At 36.8% G+C, this 25985-nt stretch overlaps 4 protein-coding genes and 1 pseudogene across 5 annotated transcripts; 2 read left to right on the forward strand and 3 right to left on the reverse strand.

Moving 5' to 3' along the window:
* Window positions 1-883: 883 nt before the first annotated feature.
* Window positions 884-2490, forward strand: LOC106295980 (guanine nucleotide-binding protein subunit beta-like protein). The gene is made up of 2 exons (XM_013732005.1): window positions 884-1847; window positions 2224-2490. The coding sequence occupies exons 1-2, from the start codon at window positions 963-965 to the stop codon at window positions 2323-2325; spliced, it is 987 nt and encodes a 328-aa protein (XP_013587459.1). The 5' UTR covers window positions 884-962; the 3' UTR covers window positions 2326-2490.
* Window positions 2491-5837: 3347 nt separating this feature from the next.
* Window positions 5838-6728, reverse strand: LOC106344432 (glutathione S-transferase T2-like). The gene has a single exon (XM_013783813.1). The coding sequence runs from the start codon at window positions 6726-6728 to the stop codon at window positions 5838-5840; it is 891 nt and encodes a 296-aa protein (XP_013639267.1).
* A 1703-nt stretch (window positions 6729-8431) lies between these two features.
* Window positions 8432-10291, reverse strand: LOC106294014 (protein MOTHER of FT and TF 1). Its single transcript, XM_013729630.1, has 4 exons — window positions 10017-10291; window positions 9653-9714; window positions 9500-9540; window positions 8432-8833 (listed from the first exon to the last, which is right to left on the reverse strand). Exons 1-4 carry the CDS (start codon window positions 10212-10214, stop codon window positions 8610-8612), a joined length of 525 nt encoding a protein of 174 aa, XP_013585084.1. The 5' UTR covers window positions 10215-10291; the 3' UTR covers window positions 8432-8609.
* Window positions 10292-12553: 2262 nt separating this feature from the next.
* On the reverse strand, window positions 12554-16156 carry LOC106344086 (mitogen-activated protein kinase 8-like). 2 transcript variants are annotated; one of them, XM_013783471.1, is made up of 11 exons: window positions 15681-16156; window positions 14606-15005; window positions 14386-14513; window positions 14236-14295; window positions 14010-14159; window positions 13756-13911; window positions 13525-13662; window positions 13350-13423; window positions 13141-13260; window positions 12863-13070; window positions 12554-12761 (listed from the first exon to the last, which is right to left on the reverse strand). In XM_013783471.1, exons 1-11 carry the CDS (start codon window positions 15933-15935, stop codon window positions 12693-12695), a joined length of 1758 nt encoding a protein of 585 aa, XP_013638925.1. In that variant the 5' UTR covers window positions 15936-16156; the 3' UTR covers window positions 12554-12692. The 2 variants fall into 2 exon arrangements, with proteins under 2 accessions (XP_013638925.1, XP_013638924.1); XM_013783470.1 differs by having other exon boundaries at window positions 14606-15014.
* Window positions 16157-19655: 3499 nt separating this feature from the next.
* LOC106293528 lies at window positions 19656-20734 on the forward strand (annotated as a pseudogene).
* The last annotated feature ends 5251 nt before the right edge of the window (window positions 20735-25985 follow it).

Consider the following 25985-nt stretch of genomic DNA (forward strand, 5'->3'; position numbering starts at 1 on the left):
TCGGCTATAGCGACAGTAGTCATAATACTGACATAGACGATGGTAAGAGTACCACTGGCCACTTATTTTGCTTTGGAGATACACCTATAACCTGGTGTTCACAAAAGCAAGAGATAGTTGCTCTCTCCTCTTGTGAATCAGAGTTTGTCGCCGCTACAGAAGCTGCTAAGCAAGCCATCTGGCTTCAAGAATTGTTGGTTGAGATCACAGGAAGAAAAGATGAGAAGACATTGATCAGAATCGACAATAAGTCAGCTATTGCACTAACTAGGAACCCAGTGTTTCATCGAAGAAGCAAGCACATCCACAAGAGATTTCATTTCATACGTGAATGCATTGAGAGTGATCAACTTGATGTAGAACATGTCCCTGGCAAGGAACAACTCGCGGACGTACTTACTAAAGCATTGGCGAAGACACTATTCAGAGAGATGAGGGAGAAGATCTGTGTACAAGATCTAGCTCAAAAGAACATGAAGCTTAAGGGGGTGAATGTTGGATAAGCTTCATTGCTTAGACAACAAGTTATCCTAAAGTAAGTTGGATAACAAATACTAATAGGTTTAGGATAAGTCTAAGATTTCCTAGATCATGTTGTAATAGGATAAAGCTAAGGTTTTCTATTACTTATATATAGAGATACAATGTAAGGATGATCTCTACAACATTAGAAAAGAAAGTTAAGAAAGATTAATAAAACAAAGCAAAAGGTTTTATTATACATTGTGTTCTTGGTGACTTTAAACACATCTTCCACACAGGTATATGAAAGTGGCACCAAGCATGGACCTGAGAACATAGAAGCCCATTTATAAATCTAATCCACAGGCCCAAGTAAAGTAACCCTAATCCATTATCTGTCTCTCATATAAACCGCCTCTTCCGTTTTGCACGCCATTTTCCTACGCATCTCCGCCACCCCCAGAGAAAGCGATAACCCTAGTTCCACAAGCTCACCAACAATGGCGGAAGGACTCGTTTTGAGGGGCACCATGCGTGCGCACACCGACATGGTCACCGCAATCGCCACCCCCATCGACAACTCAGACACCATCGTCTCGGCTTCCCGCGACAAATCCATCATCGTCTGGAAACTCACCAAGGACGACAAGTCCTACGGCGTAGCTCAGAGGCGTCTCACCGGCCACTCCCACTTTGTCGAGGACGTCGTCCTCTCCTCCGACGGCCAATTCGCGCTCTCCGGAAGCTGGGACGGCGAGCTCCGCCTCTGGGATCTCGCCGCCGGCGTGTCGACTCGAAGATTCGTCGGACACACCAAGGACGTGCTCTCCGTCGCGTTCTCGCTCGATAACCGTCAGATCGTGTCGGCGTCTCGTGACCGTACGATCAAGCTCTGGAACACTCTGGGGGAGTGTAAGTACACCATCGCCGAGGGAGGCGGTGAGGGGCACCGTGACTGGGTTAGTTGCGTTAGGTTCAGTCCCAACACGCTTCAGCCGACGATTGTGTCGGCTTCGTGGGACAAGACTGTTAAAGTGTGGAACTTGTCGAACTGTAAGCTCAGATCGACTCTTGCTGGTCACACTGGGTATGTTAACACTGTGGCTGTTTCGCCTGATGGTTCTCTTTGCGCGAGTGGAGGCAAAGACGGTGTCGTTTTGCTTTGGGATTTGGCTGAGGGGAAGAAGCTCTACTCTCTTGAAGCTAACTCTGTGATCCACGCGCTTTGCTTTAGCCCTAATAGGTACTGGCTTTGTGCTGCTACTGAACAGGGGATTAAAATTTGGGATCTTGAGAGCAAGAGCGTTGTTGAGGATTTGAAGGTTGACCTCAAGGCTGAGGCTGAGAAGTCTGACGGAAGTGGTACTGCCGCCACCAAAAGGAAGGTAAGGATTCACATACTGACTATTTGTTCTATTATATGTTTGCCTTGGATTACAAGTTTTCTGCTTTTGTATAGATAGATGTTTCTGTAGATTTCCCCGGATGTGATTTAGGTAAAACCTATGATCAAGAAGAATAGCTTTAATACCTGTAAAGCCTAAACTAGATGTGTTATAGCAAATGTAGACGTGAAATGGTATTTATGAATTTAACTTCATAGTTCATACATTGGCTCTGTCGTAGAATAGTGATTGCAGTATATTGTTGACTAGCCTTTTATGGATATGTGATTGTTAAACAATACTTAAACATGTTAACTTTTGTATAAGCTACATTTCGAATGTTTTAATCATTTTATTGGAATTGGTTTTTGGATAGGTTATTTACTGCACCAGCCTCAACTGGAGTGCGGATGGAAGCACTTTGTTCAGTGGTTACACCGATGGAGTTATCAGGGTTTGGGGTATTGGCCGTTACTAGTTATCCCATGTCTTTTCTCTGTCTCTCCTTGGTTGGTTTATCTATCACTCTCTTGTTTTGTCAGCAAACTCATATGTTCCATGATAAAGTACTCTGAAGGATATTTTGTTTTATGTCAATTTTAGGTTCGGATCTTTACTTATTTTGTGAGATCTTTTGCCATTCTGAGTTACTTTCGTTTTGTGCTCATGTGATTACATTGATAATCTAGCAAAATGGTCGAACAGTATAATCACACTTGACAATGAATTTATAATAATCGACTTGTAAGTTACCAGTCCATTTTTCGGGTATTCGTTGGCGTTCGGGTCGGGTTTTTCGGATTTTGGTTCTTTTTTATAACACCTCATAGGTTTCATTCTATCTCATAGGTTTCATTCTAGTAAATTTGCAAATACGGATCGGGTTCGGATATAACACATCGGATTCGCGTCGGTTTTGTATCACATCATAGAACCCATAAAGTAATCATATATCATTCGGATTCGGGTTATATCGGATCGGTTTGGATATATCCGGAATAAAATCTAAAATTTAAAAGATAAACATAAGAAATATATATTTATTTATATATAATTAAGTATTTAAGGTAGTTATTTAAATTTTAAATACTTACATTTATGTTTCATATAATTATATTGTATATTATTTTAGACATTCATATTGGTTTTTTGGGATGTCTTTTCGAATTTTTCGGTTTTTTCAGTTTTTCGGGATACCCGTTCGGGTTCGGTTAATAACGCTTCGGGTTCGGATATGTTTTATACCACCTTACAAGATCCTTTCGGATATTTTTTACATTTTGGACTGGATACGGATTGGGTTTTTCGATTCGGGTTCGGTTCGGATTTCGGGTTACGGATATTATGCCCATGCCTAATTTTAGTACAAGAAACTGCCGCTTTTGGTTATGTCCTTGCGCTTAAAGTGAGAAAAGTATATAGTTCAGGAGTGCAGATGAAATTATGATCGGTCCAGAAGTTGTTCTCAAGGAGCCAAACAAGATTAAGCTCTAAACAAACTGGTGTTGCAGCTTGAAAAGTTAGAGCATGTTTATTGCTAAAACCCATGATCCTTTCCTAAATAGTTCTTAGTGATTTTTAAACTATTGAAATTAAGATAAGAGACTTTGGTAAGAGACACATAATTTAAATGGTTTATTGATAGTCTCTTAATGAAGGTTCTTAAAAATAAAAAAAATATTAAATATATTTTTAAACATAAAATTTTAAACAAAGATTAAATTTATTTATTAAATCAAACAAAATCAAACATAACATTTTAGAGGAGACTTCTTAAAATACAAACATAAAAACAAATATTACTAAAACAAACAATAATAATTGAAATGAGGCATCGAAGCTCAGTTGTTGTCTTCATCACGTCTAAATTTACGCCAAATATGTTCAACAAAATCACCTTTTAGTTGTTGATGCGCTTGTCTGTCACGAATTCTAGTTCCAACACCCATCTGGTTGGCGATATTTGTAGGGATATATGTAGAATAGGTGAAATCGACATGTGAACTTTTGCTGCCTTCTCTTTGTTGGAAATCTGAAACATCATATTGAGTGTATTCATCTCGTTCGTCTTCTACTATCATATTATGGAATATGATACATGCCCTCATAATCTTCCCAATCTTGACTTTATCCCAAGAAAGTGGTGGATTTCTAACAATGGCAAATCGAGCTTGCAAAACTCCGAAAGCACGCTCGACATCTTTTCGGACAGCTTCTTGACGTTGCGCAAATAAAACGGTTTTTGGCCCTTATGGAATCAGAATAGATTGGATAAAAGTTTCCCATTTTGGATAAATACCATCGGTGAGATAGTAAGCCAAATGGTACTCTCTTCCGTTGACCGAGAAATTCACTTGCGGGGATTGACCATTTATTATGTCATCAAAAACAGGTGAGCGATCAAGTACATTAATATCATTTAAGGTACCTGGAGGTCCAAAAAACGCATGTCATATCCAGAGATCATATGAAGCAACCGCCTCTAAAACGATAGTGGGTTTTCCCGAGCCACGAGAATATTGCCCTTTCCAAGCGGTGGGACAATTCTTCCACTCCAAATGCATACAATCGATGCTTCCTATCATCCCGGAAAATCCAAGAAGTTCTCCAATATGAAGTAGACGTTGAAGATCAGCCGGTGTTGGTCTTCTTAGGTACTCGTCGCCAAACAAATTTATTATTGCTTCCACAAAATTTTCCACACATAACCGAAACGTGGTTGAACCGAGCCTGAGGTATTCGTCGACCGCATCAAGAGCAGAATCATATGCCAACACACGAATAGCCGCTGTACACTTTTGAAGTGTAGAGAGACCAAGCCTTCCCAGGCGGTCTTTTTTTTGTCGAAAGAATGGAACTTCATTGGAGAGACGATAAACAATATTCATGAACAATGGCTTGTTTATTCTAAACCGTCGGCGGAAAATATTTTCAGGATATGTTGGACTATCACTGAAATAATCATTCCATAATCGTATATGGCCTTCTTCACGATTTTTTTCGATAAACACTCGTTTTTTCCTTGTCCTCCTTTCATCTTCTTGCTCACTAACCAGATTCTCGAATGTTTGATCAAAATATTGATCGAAAGCTTCATCAAATGAATCGTAAATAGAATTGTTATGTGAAGAAGATGCCATAAAATAGAATTGTTTTAGAAAATATGGAGAGTATCGAAAAAGGAATTGTTTTAGATAATATGGAGAGCATAGAAGATGATATTGTTTGAGAAAATATGGAGATGAGATTATGGAGAGATGAGAAAATGAGATTGTTTTAGAAAATATGGAGATATGAAAGGAGAGAGATGAGATTGAGCGAGATGAAAGGAGGGATGTGAGATTGAGAGAAATGAGATTGAGAGAGATGAGACTATTATGTAGAGAAATGAGATTGAATAGACGACAATATACAAGACACTTGTGTCTGTGGGTTTGAATACAAAACAAACAACAAACAACAACTCGTGACTACAACTCCACTCGTGACAACTACAAGACAAGGAACTCCAAACAACTCGTGACAACTACAAGACAAGGAACTCTAAACAACAAACAACAATTCGTGACATCTACAAAACCTACGAGACAACAAACAACAACTCCATTCGTGACATCAACTCCGCTCGTGACATCAGCTCCGCTCGTGTCATCTCTCAACATGACAAGAAACAACAACGCTCGTGACATCTCTCAACAACAACCCTCCGACAAGAAACAACAACGCTCCGACAAAGGTTCTTTGTGTACTCTCTCACCTGCATTAACAAGAACAAGAACTGGTTAAAATCTTGAACATAACAAGAACCGCGCCAACATAACATAACATTTTAGCATAACTTAAACTTGAGAACAAGTCACGCAACAACATTTAGACGGCTAGAACAAGAAACATAAGTAGAAACACAACAAGAAACATAAATGAAACATAACAAGAAACATAACAACAAGAGACCCAACACTTAATCTAAGTAGAGTTTTTGCCGACTAACTAGCTAGACATCAAGTCATTGATGAGTTTAGCCTTGAGGGCCTCTTCATACTCAGCTAGAAGTTCCTTCTTCCCAGGCAAACTGTCGAGCAAACTCATCTTAGACAACTGTTCCTTAATCAACAAATCATGTTGTTTGATTGTCCACATACTCTGAAACCCATTCAGAGAATTCTCCTCTACCACCTTCTTCTTAGAACTCGCCTTTGTCGCCTTAACACCCGGGGGATGTTTGTTCTCAGTTGCTTGAGAAGCTGATGAATCTCCACCGTCCTCACACTTCCTCTTCTTCGAACTGGAACGTTTAGCAGTGGCAAGGTCGCACCACTTCTGGTCATTGCGCAGCTCCTTCCAACAGTGTTCAAGAGTGAATTTCTTCTCGTGATTGTTGTAGAAGATTTGATGTGCTAGCTTGAGAACATCATTGTCGTTTTTCCCACTACTTTTCTCCCTAGTAGCAGCCTCATATGCTCCACAGAACTTGGACACAAGGTCATTGATCCTGTGCCAACGCTGTTTGCAATGGTGTGGCTCTCTCTGTTCGCAGCCACCACCAGTGGCTTGGCTCTCTCTGCTTGCCTCAACGTAGGCAGCAATTCTTGACCAAAAACCGCCTGATCTTTGCTCGTTCCCAACCACAGCGTCTTTGCTCGTGTTTAAACACGAGCTGATGAGCAAAATATTATCCTTTGGTGTCCATTTCTGTCGCTCTCTTCGCTCTGTAGCCGTGTCTCCATCAAAGTTAGAGGCTTCGGTACCAAATGAACCTTGAAATGAAAGTTGTGATGAAGATAGTTCAACACTATCTTCATAGTTTCCAAAGGAAACGGTTTGTTGACTATTTAATAGTTCAACAAACTTTGAGCTTGAAGCAGATGGATAAGAATCCATACGAAGGAAGAGAGATAGAAAAGCAAAAAGCAGAGAAACTAAGAAGAGAAGAACACGGTTTTGCAATGAATTGAAGAAAGAAGAGAAGCCAAGATTTTTATAGAATGAAGACAAGAAGAAACGCATTGATCACAGCCAACCATAACCGAGTTGACATATTTCTAACACCAACAAACACAACAGCATTCATTTCTATCTAACCACAAACCATAAGCATCCATTTATTACCTAACCTAACACATAATTACGATTCAATTCATTTCAAAGAAGAGACTGCAGTAAAAAACAATCGCAACATATTTCACAAACCACAAACCAATATAGCAAACAAGAGATTGCAATGCTTTATCCAATTCAAACAAGAGTAAAAAGCAACAATAATGAAATTAAACAGAGCAAAGACAATGGTTTTATCCAACTCTCTAATTTAGTTCAAGCCACAATAAAATTAAACAGCAACCGCAACAAAACTCACAAACAACCAACGAATATAAACAATGGTTTATCCTATTCAACAGAACAAAGAGATTGATTTTATCCAATTCAAAAGATCAAAGACAAATGTTTTACATTTTACAAACGATCATGGGGGTTTTGTCTGAGAGATAGAAAGGTTTAGCCTGGATTGTGCCTCTTGATCAAACCATCTGAAGACACAAAGACAGACAAAATTATAACAAGTCAGTCGATTGAACTTCTCTAGCTTCACGATGAAATTCAACTATCTAAAGACATGCATGAATGAAATATTCAAACAGAGAGACATATGAACTCATCTTTGCCTTTCGATTAGTCGACTGTCACCCTTTTCCTTCGTCTCCGACAGCAACCATGAGAGACATATCGCCATTTTCCTTGGTCGACGAGAGCAACCGTTAGAGGGGACGCCGTTTTCCTTCGTCGACATGAGCTACCGAGAGACATGCCGTTGATTGAGTAGAGCCACCGAAAAGAATAGAAATCGCCATTTCGTCGCCGGAGAGGAGAGAAGGAAAACAGAAAAAAAGAAAAGAAGAAACAACGCGATGTCTCGCGACACCACTGTTCCTCTCTCCAATGACAAAAAGCCATGTGGCCATAAGGGACCGTGCCTTCGCTCTCTTAATTAAGGGACGCGTCTTCGTAATATATGGGTTTTCCATTTATTTAAAATCACATTAAAGCTATTGTCAAGGGATTGCAATACTGATAAATCAATACTTATATAAGAAACACTGATTAAATCAATATGGAAATCGTAGAGTACGGAATGCAAGAACTTTCCTTTGGGACCTTTGGCTAAGCAATGGAATTTTCTTTTTCACCAAACTCTAAAGAAACTTTCGGATGATCAAATAGGTTACAATAATTTTTCCAAGCTTGATGATTCTTTAGATAAGGAAAGATCCGAGTTCACATAAGAAGATATTGTTGAAATTCAAGTTCATGTGAACATTACTACAGAAAGAGTCCATGGAGCAAAACCTAGAGACAATAGTTTCAAATTTAAAGCAAGCTGTAGAGGTTCAGAGAAAAAGGAATGCTAAGATAAACAATTAAAAGCAGTGTGTTAGATTTTCTTTCGTCGATTGTAAATTTATATATTTTGGTTTGAATTGATGTGTAATCTCTTCTCTGCCTCTTTGTTAATGTACAATAGTATATGATTCATATACAAAAAGATCACACCAACGAAAACCATATATTAGACACAAACAGCTTCATGTAACACAAAAACACAAACATATTTGTATAATTATAGACATATATAGATATGTAGCGAGAACCGGAATAATATAAAATATGGTTTGACATATAAAAACCACATTTCTTTCCAGTCCGGTTTTTGGGTAAGAACCCTGAAAAGGCTCTCGTCGTTATTCTTTAGTCTATTTATTGGAATTAACGTCTGCGTGAAGCTGGCTCTTTCTGGGCATTGAAGTAAACAGTTGCCACAGGTAAACCAAGATCGAGATGACCAGCGAACATTCGGGTGCTGAAATTGGCTCGTGACGGCGGCTGCTGCACCATCAGACCCACTGGTGAGATCTGCCGGAAAAGTACAAATATGTAACGGTGAATCCCCACCGGTGGTTTCGGTTCCATATATGGCAGTATCTCCTTTCCTGAAAGAAAATGAAAACATGCAAGTATACATATTTATTAAAACGTTTCACGTGATACTTAAAATGAAATAAATTAAGCAATAGTTGTTGTTCCAGTACCAGAAAACATGTTTATACTTGGACGTTTTCTTACTCTAGTGTATTTTGTCGTGTTTAAGGTTTTCATATGATGACATACATTAATGTACATGTACAGACATACATGAGATGTTTGTTTTAGAAGACACCACGTCTCTTTATTGTGAGAAAACTTGTAAAGAACGAAAATTGGATAGTGGATCTTCTATGCCTAACTTGTAAATAATTATGTTTCATAGTCGGCTAATTCCAAATATATTAATTGTATATTATGCCAAATATATTAATTGTATATTATGCAACATATGCATGTAAGAGACTTGCATATTTCTTTTTGAACCAATCAATATCTTGCAATACGGGAATCCATTTCATCAAACCGAAAGCACCGCGTCGCAAGGATAATGTGTTTAAATGAATAAAGAGATTAGTGTATCCTTTTCATCTAAACACATCAACATGGACATCATTAACCATTATTAAATGTTTTTTAATAACCTTCACACTAACTTCACTTTATTTCTAAAGTAAGTTAATTAGCATATTCCTAAAGGGCAAATAACTTAGTTCCGACTCTCTTTATCATACCTTTTGATGGATTGGTGCCTCCGGGGATATCCACGACAATCCTGAAACATAAGAAATAAGTGTATTATGTTTATACGCTATGTTTGTTTCGTATATAGTTAAAATTAAAAGAAAAACTCGATGTTTATGCATGAGTGTGTCACGCGTACGTACCAATGGACCCATTCTCGCATGTTCGGCTCGCTCGGGCTAGGTGCGTCCGGGTCAGTCATCACCTGCATGCATCCATTATTTACATTTACAAAAGGCCAATAATTTTTCAACTCACATACAAAAAAATGTTAATTATATTGTAGTCCAATATTTAGCTAAACCGTGTCTAACTACTGAAAACTCAGTGAAAATACCAGCATATATTAAAGAATGAATGTATGTTCCTGTGGGCTGGTATAATCATGATCATTGAACAAGAGGAAGAGGAAACATGTAACGCATGCGTGTGTATATTCAAAGATATGTTTGCAAGGGAGATTGCACATAAATGGATATAAGTGATAAGATGAATAAATAAATATACGAGGGTGTAAAGCTCATCAGAGTTGCCGGAGATGTTGACTTTGGGAGGGTTGACTGCGACGGAGGGTTTGATCTCGCAGCCGTTAGTGATGTGTTTGGGGCCAACGTAGACTGACATGTTGGCAGTGGGGATGTACATGTCCAACACATCTCCAATCACTCTTCCAACCACCAAAGGATCAACCGAAGCTGCTGCCATCGATCCACGGAAAGAGAAAGAGAGAAGTAGAGATGGAGAAAGAGAGAACTAGAGATTCTTTTATTTATAGAAGAAGAATCGTTGGGCGCATGTCCTAATTCGGATGGACATCACTGTAATGATTTATATATAGAGATAAATTTTCTTACAACAAAAAATAATATTAAATTGCATCGACAAATACAATGAATTTGAACAATGATGCAGTCCATTTTATTTGATATTTTTCGCGGTTAAACTATAACACACTTCGATGTTTTCTTTTGTCTCTGCGTGTTTGCGTTTTATATAGGGCCGGGCAAAATATCTAGAACCGAAGAACCGACCTCAGGAGGATCCTAATTGATGTATCCGAAGAACCGGTACTTAACCCGATCTGGACTGAAAACCAAATGAGTATCCGAAGATATCTGAAATGTAAATATATATTTACAAATATTATTTATAATTATATGTATAATTATTTTAATAATTTAAATTATAAATTAAATATATTAGTTATTTTCAATACTTTTGTGTATTTTCAGATAAAATATGATAGTTTGGATAGAAATACTCAAACAAAACTCTATCTAATGAGTATTTTTGGTTATTTTTTGGTACATTTGGGTAGTTTGGATACAAAATACTCAAACCGAATTGGGTAATACGGTTATTTTGGGTAATATTATCCGAACCTGTTTCAGATATATTAGTTATCCGGTTATTTTCAGGTTCATTTACATCAGAACCGAACTCACCCGGACCCGAGAAAACCCGAAATTTGTAATACCCGAACGAGACCTAATTTCCAAACCCAAAAAATCTGATACCCGAAAGAACCGATCCGTACCCGGATAGGTACCCGCTCAGGCGTAGTTTTATATGTATATGTGTAAAAACTCGTATCTATTTACATCTTTCATAAATATCTGTTGAGACATCCACCACCAAGACATTAATTATATTGATCTAGAAGACTAGAACTCATTATAGTTGTAGGTTGGTAACTTGTTAGTATTCTTATAATATAGTACTAATAATAAAAATATCTCAACAAAATATCTTAATGCGTTGTTTTGTCGTAAATGTACATATATTACAAGACGATCCACTAGTGCCTTGTAACTCATGGTCAGGTCCAGATTCATCAACAGTTTCACCAACCATCAAAATCAATGCTATATTACCATATCAATGCTGAGAATGAGATGCTAAGTACATATATATCTAATCTTTCATATAATATTTCGGGGAATATACAGTACAGTTCTGACTTTAACTAGAAGCGAAAGCAGAAACAAAAGGAAAAAGGTTTAAAGAAGCTTTGGTCGGATCAGTGTAACCTATAGGCCATGTATAGGCCATTTCATACTTCGTCTCATCCACAAATATGACACGTGCATTATCTTGGTCTCAGCTGTTACCCACGATCCCTTTTGTTCGACCTGCCACGTGACATCAATTTTGCCGTCGGTTACGAGGATCAACCCTTACACGTATGGACCATCCTTGTGGTACTAGTTGGTAAACTAATTTCCACTGGTGGTAACTCTGTGTCTTGCAAAATAAGTAAGGTCCATTACAAGAAAAAAAAGAAAATTCACATGCATGTCATAACAACGAACTGCCAGTACTCTAATAGTAAGGCTGTAAGGGATATAAGGATAAAATGTACTCCGTGATCCTTTTCTCTTGGTTTGGTTTCTAAAAGTTTTTTTCATTTAGTATAGCCAGTTGAAGTGGTGTCAGTGGTCCAATGATCATATAATCGTTCTCAGTAAATATTTCATATCATTTAACAAATATGTTAAAAAGTTCTACTATATATATTTCTATAACATATATGCATCATATGTTGCTAACGAGGGACTCAAGTTTCGGCATCTCCTAAAGTTGAGTCTATTGGATTTTCAGTTTGGATGTGTCACATTTTCATTCTAAATATTATTCTATCCACCATCTACTGTTTTGAGGAACCAACACATTTTTGGTTCTGATGAATAATTTTTCAATTTGGATGTGTCACGTTTTCATTCTAAATGTTATTCTATCAACCATCTACTGTTCTAACTTCTAAGGAAACAACACATTTTTGGTTCTGTTAAATATTATTCAACATAAAACCAAAAAAAAATGGGAACCGAGAGATTATAACTTTTAGATCGTCATAGGAGTTGCCAAAAAATAAAAAAAAGATCGTCATAGGAAATATTAGACTCTATTGTCTAATACTTGTGTCCTTTCGGGATAAACTCAAACGATACACAATAATCTAATATTATATTATACTGAAGCAAATTGAATCGGTAGAAAGAACTTGAAAGATCAGTTTATGTATTAAAAAAAAAAAGATTTAACAAAAGGAAAAAATATTGGATGTTCTTATTTAAAGTTCTCATTCACACCCCCAAACTATTAAATACAACAATTAAAACCCAACCACGAAGATAGCTGTGGTAGAAGGGAAAATAAAATGGAGAAAACAATTTTTAAGAATCATTGAAGAGAAGAAACTCTATCAGTAAGCTTTGTAACTGTTTCATCATCTGCCTCAGATATGGCCTCCTGCAAACAGAGAGAACAGTGCAACAATAAGTAAACTCTATCTTCATGTTCCTTTCAAGATACTCTTTTTGCTTCTTCTTTCTCTCTTTATATTAACTAACCTCTTTGTCAGTTTTAGATTGGACACCGATGCATTTAGAACCGCTGATACTGGAACTCTTCATGAGGTTACGAGCACTGTAACCTCCTCCATTGTCTGCTTCCTCTGCTTCCTCAGATTCCAAAGTTGAAGCCACAGCAGCTGCTGCTCTTCTCTCAACATCACTGCTTTCTTCTGCAGTTTCACCATTCTGAGCAGGAACTCTCTCTCTGCAACACACAATCACAGAGAATTCTTTCAGAGAATGAGAGAGGGGAGAGATTCTGTGAAAGACATTACCTTGGCAAGGAAGCATGATGCCTATGAAGTGCAGTACTTCTTCCTCCACCTGCTGCTGCTCCTGGTTTACCTTGATTCTCTTCAAGATAAGCAAATTGCCTCTTAAACCGATCAACCCCACTGCGTAAACAACAAAAAGATTTATTCATTACACAACTTTTCTTTTGTTTTGATGATTTATAGTTTCTGAGCTGTTAACGAGAGCTAACCTAGGGTACATGAAGCTAAGCTGATCACCACCGCGCTTGTATTCCTCCAACATCTGAGGATGATATTCCAATATCTAATGTTTTTTTTCCCAAAGATAAGAGATCGTTAAAACCAATGAACAGCAGAGAAAAACAAGATGTGTAGAAGAAGAAAGGTTTTTTTTTTGTGTGTTACCTCTCGGTAGATTAACTCTCTAACATCATCTTTTGTTAACTTCTTTCTCTCAAAATCAAACTCAAGCTTTGAGATTGGCTGTGTTGATGGTTCGCGCTCTGAGTTTGACAGACCACTGAAGTATGGATCAGATAGTGCCTGTAAATAAGCAAATTAGAACAATGAAACATAAAGAGTTTCATTCTTGTGTAAGAAAATGGGAGTGAAAAAAAAAAGTTGTGTCTCTCTTACATCTTCAGCAGATGCACGATCCTTGGGATCAAAGGCAAGCAGGCGTTCAAGAAGGCGGAGAGCCAAAGGGTCAGCTTTAGGGAACTTCTGAGAGAAAGGGACTGGCTGTTTTTTCCTCATGCTGCTAAGATACCTCCTCGCCTTTTCATTTCTAATCTGTTAAATTTCAAGATCCCAAAAAATCTCATTACAGAAAATGAACTAACTCTCAAATATGAACATGTTTTTTTGCAAACTAGTTGAGTGAGACTAACCCTTGATATGGACTCAGGAGGTGGAGTGCCAAGAAAGTCAGTCATAAGATCCAATTGGTGCACCACGTTTTTCCCGGGAAACAAAGGCTTACCCAAAAGCATTTCCGCAAAAATGCAACCAACACTCCAAATATCAATCGCAGGTGTATACTGTAATATGACAAAAGACGTTCACTTAGCCTGAGAGGTAGCTATAGCAGTTGGGTTCAGTGAAAGAGAATATTACTTTGGAGAAAAACGATCCACAGAGTTCAGGGGCACGATACCACCGAGTAGCTACATAATCCTACAAAAAATATACATAAAAGGACTGAGTTCACAAACAATGAAAGAGTTGTAAGAAATGACCAGTTTAGTTGCTTGAAAGATGACTCACAGTCCAGAATATAGCAGTTGGAGCGTCGTTGAAAGAAACACGAGCGAGTCCAAAATCACAGATCTTCAATTTGCAATCAGCATTAGCTAGAATGTTCTTTGGTTTCAAATCCCTATGAAACACATTAGCTGAAAAGAAAACACTTAATTATGTCAATAAATCTTCTAAAAGGAGACCATAAGGGTCGAAAGAGAACAATGTATACACGAATAAACTTAACCTGCGTGAACATATTTAAGACCACGGAGAAGCTGGTACAAGAAAAACTGATGATGCTCAGCAGTTAAATCATCGTTGGCCTTAATCACCTGGTGGAGATCAGACTCCATCAACTCGAACACAACGTAAATATCCCTGAACTCTCGGCGAGAAGGAGGTAGCATGATGTGTTTGATCTCCACAACATCAGGATGACGAAGCAACCGCAGCAGCTTAATCTCTCTGAGAATCCTAGTAGCATCAGAGACATGCTCAAAGACATCGTTGATCTTCTTGATGGCAACTCTTTCACCAGTGTGTGTGTCTAGAGCTGAAGCAACAACACCATAACTTCCTTTACCAACGACTTCTTGAACTTGGTACCTGTTTGCTTCTCCATATTCCGTAAAGAACTCAGTTTCCTGCACACCCTGAAGAACACAATTCATATGATTCCGTAGTTTGATTCTATGAACAACAGGAACAATCAAATGGGACACAAAAAACTGACATTGTTAACCTTTTTGTTTATAACACACAGAGAACAACAAAACACCAAATCTCAAAACAAGAGACCAAACTGCATCAAGTGTAATAGAATCAAATCATGTCTCTGCATTCCCAACAAAACAGTCAATCATCACCAAACAAAAATAGAAACAAGGATGAGAAGGAAAAGAATGATGAATAACCTTTTGTGGAGCAAAGGCAACAACACAGAACATTAAGACAACAAAACAGCAAGTCACTCAAATATCAATCAACAAGAGCAGACAGAAGACAATAACGTCAGACCAAACTGCATCAAGTTCAATCAAATCATGTCTATATTCCGACAAAACTAGAAACAAGGATGAGAAGGAGAAGAATGATGAACATAGATTGGAACATTGTAACCTATTGTGGAGCAAGCAAAGACAACAACACAGAACAACAAGTCACTGAAATCTCAATCAACAAGAGAAGATAGAAGACAATAACTTTCAGACCAAACTGCATCAGGTTCACTCAAATCATGTCTAAATTCCCAACAAAACAGTCAATCAATTCATCACCAAACAAAAATAGAAAGAAGAGAAGGAGAAGGAGAAAGGAACCTTCTTTTGAGGATCCATGGGCAAGTGATTACGTTTAGGAACCTTAAGAAGCTTTAACCCAGTAAAGTCGAAATCTTCAGTAACAACAAGCTCATTCAAATCTCCAGCCTCACCTGATTGATCTCGATTAGAAAAAGTAGCAGAGGAGAGAAGAATGGGTTCGTTTTGATTATTATTGGAAGAGGAAGAAGAAGAAGAAGGACGCTGAAAAAGCCAACGACGAACACCGTCGACGAGATTCCCACCACCACCCATCAACCAAACCACTACTTTAGATTAGAACAAACAGATTAAAAATGATTGGTAATTTACGATATTGGGTTTCCTAATTTCAGCTCAGCCTAACAATTATCAGCATCTTTCTCGCCGCGTCCTTCGGAGAGTTGGACACCATGTTCTTCTCTCTTTGTCTCTTCCTATTTTCTTTCAATTATTATTATTTTTTGGCATGATCAGATATTTTTTCTTTCACCCTAATTGATTAGATAGAGAGGAGAGGGAATAACTAAATGTGTGTGTATATTTAAAACATAAGAATCTTTCAACGACCCGGTTTTGTACTAACCGGATTCGGGTTACCATAGTGATGTGGCCGTGTGGGCATGCATTTAATGTTTATGGGCTTTTGTAGTGATACTATTTGCTAAAATAAAATTTTATCTGTTGCTCAAACATAAATTTTCTATGCTTTTCAAATCCAGTGGTATTGATTTATAATTTTAAATGTATTTGCAATTTCATGTCATTAAAAGTATATTAGTGGATTTGTAAAGATTTGTGATGATTCTATAATTTATCTAAAAATCCACTAAAAATCAAACAACTCTAAATAATATATTGAATACACTTTCCTTGATTTAAATTAAAATATAAATAAGCTTTGTTTGCCCATCCAAAATAGGTAATCTTACTCATTAAAACCACTGGAGAAGGTTCTACATTTCTACTACTACTAAATGCAACACAACAAACTGAACCGAAAACAAATTAAAATGCTCTAGTTATGAAACTCTCGGAAAAGTGACTAGAAACCGTTTTGTTTATTCCAAGGAGATCAAGCATCGTCGTTAGGACCGGCATTGCTAGCTTGTTCCATGACCGTGTGGATGATATCGTCATCTTCCATCATGAGCTGAGCAGGAGTCTGTCTTGGCCTGAGGAAGCTACCGTTAAAGATGAACCTAAGAGTCCTGTGGTCTAGGTTTCTCCTTTGGCAGTAAGCAAGCATTAGTTTCTTCAGATGTACATGAGTACCCATTTTGTAGACATCTATCCCTTCGTCCTCTAGGTTTGTGACCTTGAGAATGACCTTCTCTTGTGGAGCTCGACACCTCTTTGATGTGAAAGAAGTCGATGAGGACCTCATCATTATATGTTAAGAAGAAAGCTTTCAGAGATTTTTCTTTTTTTTTTAGGTTAGGTCTTGTAATGTAGAATTGTAGATAATTAGAGACAGAATGTGAGAAACTGGTGAACGTTAAGAACTGTTGAGCTTTGAAGGACTAGCCTCGCCTACTAAAGACTACATACTATTGGTCCATCCATCCATCTTTTTCTTTCTTTTGTACTTTTTGAGTGTCCTTTTTCACCCTTGGTCTTTGGTTTTGACTAAAATTTGCTGTGAATCGTCCTCACTTTTGAATCTTGTACGGAGTCGCAAAAGACACACAACACTGCAACAGCTTCCCTACGTACTAACCTCTTAACAGAGACATGTATTTCAAATGATAAGAAAGGAAAAAACGAAAGTTTTTTTATGAGAGGAAGAGAGAGAAGAAACTGTGTATGTTTACTTGCCCAAACCAAAACCAACCATATAGTCACTTAAGAATATGTAAGGTGCATGTAGATATACAGTATAGTCTCGAATATATTACATATCAATGACACTTGATATTGTCATTTCTTTTCTCAGCTTATTCCCTTATAGTTTTTAGATCTGACCATTAATCCTTGTACTCGGTATTTTAGTTTTTTTTTTTTTTTTGATAATCCAGGTATCCGGACTTCTCACTTGGTCCGACTATCCCACCGCATTCAACCGGAACTGGCGAAGAAGGTCCTGGAGGCCAAACGGAAACCATGTTAAATCCGCTGTAGCCGGAGCTCGAATTCGTGACGGCGGGCACCTCAGCCGAGGTTCTTTTACCACCAGACCACGAGCCGCTTTTAGCACCCATCAAAGATTTCAGTTCTCTACTCAGACTGTCCTCGTTGTTTCTAAAACCTCTATAGGTTGATGATAAAAAAAAAAAACCTTTGCATGCAATTTGCATTTCTTCAAGTTTCAAAGGAAGCAATTGGAAAGCAATAGACGAATATAGTATTTTATGTGAGAGACACGAGATATCTAGAATGAGATTACGTACAAAGAATGAAAAATGGTTTATACTTAATAAAACCTCTATAAATTAATACTCGATAAATTAATAATTTCTATAAGTTAATAAATTTTACCGGTCCCAACTTAGACCGGTTCAAAATTTGACACAAATCGATAAAATAATAAAATAATATATTTTTAAAAAAAATCTATGTAAATATACGATCCCATTAAAATTATAAATTAATAGTTTATATGTATACATATTTTATATAAGTAAGAACCTATTATTATATACACAAAATAATATAATAAAATTAATATAAACTTCAAAATTTAAAAAATAACGATTAATATCTATACACTAAAATCAAATATTCTTCTCATCTTAGAATAAATATATATATATATATTAAATTAAGAAATCTAAATAATTTTTTTATAAATTAATATCTCTATAAATTAATAAATTAATAAAATTTTAATATTATTAATTTATAGAGGTTATACTGTATTTTGTTTTGATATATGAGCAACTTTATTTTATTTATGTATAGTTGGGTTTCGTCTTTGATGGAAGTTAATTATTTTTTTAATTGTCAACGCTTTTAAAAACATTATTTTCGTGAGAGGAAGAAAACTGTTTGGTGGGATAGGTGGTCCCTGGCGGCGATGACGCCTAATTTGCCAATTGGAAGGCCAGAGACCTTCTTTCCAATTTATTTTCTCTGTGGATAACAATGACGTGGCATTAATTTGGCATAAGCCAGTATGGCATTAATTTGGAACAATAATTTTATTGGTGAAGAAAACCTATTGATTTTTTTGTCTTTCAAATCAATCAAATGTAATAGCTCATGACGATATGTCATGGGAGTTTTTTTTTTTTTGAGAAAGTATGTCATGGGAGTATTAAAGCATCAAAGTGGTGATCTAATAATTTTAATAGCCTAAAGACAATTTTATTTTAAATGAGCTATTTTAATAAATCCAGATACGCAAAAAAGGAATAATGAATATGGAATGCACGATCATAAATAATTTTGCTATTTATTCTACTATTAAAAAGTGCATAATCCATATCAATACAATACTAAAAAAGGGATAATTTCGATTCTCAGCTATGCCACGTCATCAAAAATAATCTTCCAATCATAGCTCTTTATTTTCGGGTTGGGCTTCAAATCACAATTGAATGGGCTTTGTTTCACTTCCGGATTATGGGTCGAATGTGTTTCAGTTTTGTCGTTGTTTTGGTTTTATCTTTTAACTAAGCCTAGATCTACGGAGACGAAATCGCGAGTCTGCGAGTCTCTTCTCCTCATCCCCAATTCACTTCGTCTTCTCACTTTCAAACCGTCGCTTCTGAGTTTTTTCATCCTATTCTTCACAATCAATTTCGCAATCAATTTCTTCTTAGCGAAGAAGATGAGGAAGAGAAGCGCGAGAAAGAGGAGAGCCGAGGCAGGGCCACCACTGGTGCCCGATCCAAGAGAGGAAATTGGAGGCGAGGAGGTAGATGTGGGGACGCTTGGTCTTGGATTCGTCGGCGCCGGATTCGCCGGGATAAGAGAGATCGGCGGAAGGAGAGAGCGCGATCGAGCATCGTCGTCGCGTTGACCCGTAAACCCATTAACGAGACCTAATCAGAGAGCGCACCACCAAACCGTCACGAGGATCTCTATCTCCTTCTCTGTTGCGCAGGAGACGATCTCCATCTCTATTCGTCCTTTCCGAACCTGAGAAACGTGAACGGAGATGGTACCTTTGTCATTATCTCAACATAATCTCTGGCCGCCGGAATCTGTATCTACGGTGTTTCGGGGTTACGCAACCGCCACATCGAAACACGCATGCGACCATCTTCGCCGTCACCTCCGGCTTGGCTTCCATATCCGCTCTTCCCTTCAGGTTCAAGCTAACTTTCTTCTCTTATATTTTTCTCCTAAAGTTTTGAACTTTGGAACAAAAAAAGGTTTAAACTTTCTTCACCTGTGTGCTTTGTGATTAGCTCTTTTGCAATTCTAATTGTAAGGTTTCAACTTTCAATCACGATCATAGCTGCTTTCAAAATTTATCTCATTTTTTCTTGGACTCTCTGTCTCTCTGCTTCTTTTGACAGATACTGCTGCAAGTCTATGAGACTGCACGAACGGAGTTCTCAAGAAGAGTCGTTGTATTCAACAGGGCTAAGTTTCTTCACTCCAGAGATGATATCAGATCTTCGTTATCTGTATGTTTCTTTAGTGGATGAGAGAGTAGGATAGGTCCTAGAGGTGAGGAGGGCTCATCATCAAACCAGGAGACATCCAAGAGAAACACAAGCAGTGGACGGAGGTGGACCAATGTCCTCCTTGCCGTTAACGTTAGGTAATGTGTTTAGTTCTTCTCTCTGTTACATGTAACAATAGATCATGTCTTTTGGTTTGAGATGTTGCATTAGATAAATGCTTTAGGCTTATGGGTTTCATTCTTGTGTCATGACAGAATGTATATTGCACAAGTTGCATCCAATGGTAGAGTGCTGACATGGGGAGCCAAGGTATCATATTCAGAGACTTGATTAAATACAAGAGGGAAACAATTTGATATCTGAATATCTCTGTTCCATTTCTCTTAAGTCTATCTCTAATGAAATTTTTTTGGTTCTTACGATAAGCCAACTCATCTAATAGCTTTTACAGATAAAACATTGTTTGTTCTCTTCTCACCGCTTGCTTGAAACAGGTATGTTAATTTTTTTTTTTTGGTCATGTGGAATTTCAGGGCTTTGTTTTTTTTTTAATAAGTTACAATATTTAGATTAAGAGTTTTGAATTTAATGAGTTTGGTGGAAACTCAACGTTGGCTGCAACTCTTACTTGGGACAATGAACTGTCTTGGATGCTGGAGAATACTACTGAAGAACTTAAAGAGACTATGCTTTAGGTAAACCTAGAACAAATTCTGCTTTTAAGTTATTGAATGGTCTTTACACTAAAGAGAATTTTGTTGTGTGAGGTTTCTTCTGTTGTTATGAGGTTACGTATAGGGAGTCTCTAGGATTATATGTTCTTAGCAAGAATTATGTTCCCACAAAAGGATCGCATTACATTGCTGTAAAGAAGGCTTTGGAGATGATTAAGCAAAATATTTCATCTCTTAGTAAGGTAGTTTAGTGACCAGTGTCTGTCTCTATTCTTGCACTGTTATGATTAGCTTAACTGATGCGTTATGTTATTGTTTGACAGAGTGAAGGGCATGATGCTTATCACTTCTCTCTGCAACTAACTGGTGCACCAGCTCTTAAAGGGAACACGATATGTATATAAGTAGTCTCTTGGGGAATTATGTTTGATTCACATATCTTGAAGAAATTTTTGTTAAAGATATTTGCATTTTGTTTGACATACATCTTTGTGCAATCACCTGAGAGGATTTTCCAAAGGAACCGGTTAGGCGTCCGCAGTGAAGCTTTGACTGCAACTAGGCCTCGAGCTGCTTCAACTGCGTGTGATATCGAGATATAGCATGACTTACTAACCAGGTTAGTTTTTAATTCTACTGTTTTAAAAAATCACATAATCCCAAGCCCTTTTTCATTGAAATTTCCGGATATGCATACTGATTTGGTTTACCAAATTGCTGCAGCCCTAAAGATGACTTGAGTTTCCGGATATTCCTATTGCTCTGCATCTTTTAAACCTTTTGTCTATAGTTAGTTTGAATTTTGACTCTTTAACAAGTGTACTGACACATGTTATATTATCATATTTCTTCCTTTCAGTCTATATGTGAGAAAAAACTGTGAAGAAGCTTGCAAGATTGCAGCACCTATATTCTCAATTGGCGGAGAAGCTGAGGAGAGAAAATGACAAGGTGAGATAATCGTATTTGAATAATTTTACATAGCATGATCATCTAGATAGCTTGAAGTTAAGGGTTGTGAATGTTATCTCCAGGTTTTTCTTTTCTTCACAGTTGGTATGACTCCTTTGTGTTTTTATCTACAGTTTAACGTCATCTTGGCTGCTCTGCATCCAACTGCAGCTGTTTGTGTGCTTCCAGCAGAAGAAGCCAGACTTTTGATCAAGGAAATTGGTGAAATATTAGCTGTTTGTAACATATTTTTATAAATGCACTTCTCTACAACCAGAGCCAAACCGGTCAGATTGTAAGCTTGCCTCATCTCTGGGAAGAGGAGCTCATGTCCTAAACTAAAGAATTTTTCATTAGGTTGCAGTATCTGTATCTGTTTTTTTTACCATCATATCCACCATCAACTAACTTGAGTATAGATGTTCCGAAACAATAACAATGAGGAAAAAGAAGGGCTTTATGATTACCGATCCTGTGAAGATTGAAAATATAGTTATGAATGTGGTCTCCCCGAATCCCCAAAGCAGCTTGAGCAGTAACGAAGTGGGAAAACAAAGCCTCAAGGCTTTTGCTGGTCAGGTATTGTAGATAGGACGAGGCCTTTGATTAATACATTGCAACACGTTGATGGTACCAAAATAATTATTACTTGATATAGCATTCACAAGAATGATTTTTCTGGTTTAATCATAGTTCTTTTTCAAGTACCCGTCAATTACATCTCCATGCTGCATATAGTACAAGGAACAAATAAATTATAGTGTGGTTATCTAACCTAAATAAAAAAGAATAATACAAGTACATTCTTTCACAACTTTTCGTGGCATTTCAACGAAGAAAATTCCAGTAATAGCCGAGTTAACATGATAGAAATATAACAAGCATCATAAGCTCACTTTTAATTAAAAAATTTTTAGTAACATATATTTTGAAAATTACAGTTGTTTTGTGTATAACATAATTCATTTCATTTTCAAATATGATAGCAATACAAAATTTGAACAAAAAAATTAAAATTTCAAAATATGCATACCTAACTTAACCTTTTTTTTCTATAACTGTGAAAACAATTATATCGCAATAATCAAAGTTCTAATTTAAATATACAGAGGAAATACTAATTGTGATTAAGAAACAAACATAAATTACTGAGAAATAGTTGAAGTTAACTCACGACAAAAAAAAGAAGTTTAAGTTAACTCAGTCGACGATAATATTTTAAAAATATTCTATTTGTTATCATATTCAAATTAGAAAAGTCGTTTACAAAAATGAATAAAATATTTTCATAGTGAACGTGGTCATCTATAATAGAGCTGGGTATAAAATCCGACACCAAATCCGTTGATTAAAAATACTAGAACCTAAATCAGGTTAGATCTATAAAGGTATTGAACGGATATTAAGTTGGAAGAGATTAGATAACTGATCTCGATTAGATAATTCCCAATATCTAAAGGTAATCCAAATATATCTGAAATTATATAAGGTGTCACCCTTGAATATATTTATTTCCTCAATTTCAAATATTATGTGTCTTTTTCTGATATATTAAGTATTTTGATAATTTAAAATTAAATTAAATTTATCAAATCAAATTGTTAGAAAATAACATGTCATCTATATTAGAGCAGGGTATAAAATCCGGCACCAAATCCGCTGATTCAAAATCTTAGAACCTAAATCAGATTGGGTCTGTAAAAGTACTGAACGAATATTAAGTTAGAAGAGATTAGATATTTGATCTCGATTAGACAATGCTCGATATCTAAAGGTAATCCAAATATATCCTAAATTATATAAGATGTTACTCTTGAATTAGTTATTTCATCAATTACAAATATTATATGTAACTAAAATAGTGCAAGTTCACTGATTTCAAACAAAAAATATAAATCTTTGAATATCTACTATGTTAGAATAGTGATGAAGTATGTTCTCATATTTTATACGTGTAATACAAGGTTCATTTCTATCGCAACCAGATGGATCTACTATGATTAATAATTTTTTTTCATGATAATCCAATATATAAAATAAAAAATACTTGGATCATAACTTATATTTAACTATTCTTTATTCATTTCACATTTGCTTATTTTTCTATATGTATTTTTATATGGTAAAAATGATAAATTGTCTTTTTTATTTATTTCTAATTCAATATATAGTTTATATTTTATAACAAGGGATGCAATATATGTGCATTACTAGATTAAATACATTTCTAATTATCTAACTCCGGGCGTAGCCCGGGAAAAGTTTCTAGTTTCATTAAAAATGAATAGATAAGTTTTTATATTGCTTAATTAGCTTTTACTGGTTGTACAAAATAGAAACTAGTTTATAACAGAATTTTAGAATTTGAGTGTGGATTTATTTTGTTTTCAGCAAGAAAGAGAAACTGTTAGTTTTTTTTTGTTTTTTTTTTGGCTCAACTTCAAACTTTTTATTAATCAAGAGTTGAATCACATAGACACTAAGTTGGATCATACGCTACCCGATCTATACCTCTTTGTACCCTTTCAACCACAACGAAAACAAGATCACTCTTAACACAGAATGACATGTTTCTTAAACCACAACATTCTACCACTAAAAAACAAGATACAACGCAAATTCTAAGACCTCTAATCTATCCTATCAAGAGAATTCCAATTACTGCTCGCTGCAGCTGGTACCAAACGATAGGAGTGAATACACAAGACCAGCTGCATCATCACCAAACGACGCTTATTCTCATTGCAGGAAAACCGAGAAGCACATAGCACACGCATTGCATCTTGTAGGTGTAGTGACGATCAACACTTGCGACAATCCGTAACCAGAGCTTCTGGACTCCGTTTGATCAATCAAACACCGATAAAGGGCGGGCTGTCGCTTTGGCACCAACCACGAACAAGCTCGAAACCCTGCCACACCGAAGACAAGGCAAATCTACCGGTTCTGTCTATCATCGCGGTACTGCGAATGATTTGCCTCATAACATGAACCACCGAGAACTTAAACACTTTCGATGACCAATCGAAAGGTCTGAGTCTCTTCACGTCATGTCTCTAAGAACCAGAGAATCAGCTTCTTCTGCAGGAATGAGCCTAGTCGTTGTTGTAGCATGACTGTCGTTTGTCCAAGTAGAGCTCCATAAACTCCTAGCCTCCTGACGAACCATAGACGATCCTTCTTTGTTGCAGGAATCAAGAACGCACATACCTCAAGATCCCATCAGGCTGACACACATCCACCTTTTGGTCTCAGAGCACGCCTTCAAAGATAAATCTTCAAAGTCCACTTGGGCGAGAAGTTGGCTGAAGCACCACCAAAGCTCAGATCTGCTCTAGTCATCATCACACACGCCGCTCCTCGTCCAGATCCGAACCTCAAGCCAACCACACCCATCCAGCTTTCAGATCTGCAAGACAAATCCAAAGCCACACGCCGCCATAACGATGTTGGGAGTCTCCATTCAAAGGGAAAACGAATGTCTCCTCATCCAATAAACCCTAAACGCCGACCCAATCCTGCCTCATTTACCGACTCGCCGCCGTTCCATAGATTCGCCGTCACCGTGTCTAGCTACACTCCACCGCGGTCAGAGTAGAGCTAGGAGCTTCAAACAAAACACAGAATCGTCGAGCATCTCGCCGGTAGGAAGAGGAGTTTGAGGAGAGCAATGAGAAAACGAGAGGGAAGGAGAAAGATGCATCCGACACCGGGAGTGGGCTCCGACCGTCGGGGGATCGCCGTAGAGATTAGGGTTAGTCCGAAGGTTCGAGAGAAAAGTGGATTTTTAGAGAAACTGTTAGTTTTGTTTTGCTAGACTAGAGAACTAAAAGAGATTTTTCTAAAATTAAAAGAAAATAGTTTTTTTTTTGAATAAAACAAAATAGTTTTCTTTTATACAAAACTAATGAGAAAAAGAGAAGAATACATATATATATATATATATATAAATGCTAAATCCACATGTTATTCTGATAAATTATTTATTTTTGTTACAATGTAAATTTTTTTGTTTTAATAAATTCTGTTGTTGAATAAAAATGAGAGAGATGTGGAGTGAAAGAAAAAACAATGTTTTTATTTTTGCATGTCACAAAAATTACAAAAAAAAAAAAAAAAAAAAG

The sequence above is a fragment of the Brassica oleracea genome, chromosome C5 (genome assembly GCF_000695525.1).
Source record: "Brassica oleracea var. oleracea cultivar TO1000 chromosome C5, BOL, whole genome shotgun sequence".
Classification (NCBI taxonomy): Eukaryota; Viridiplantae; Streptophyta; class Magnoliopsida; order Brassicales; family Brassicaceae; genus Brassica; species Brassica oleracea.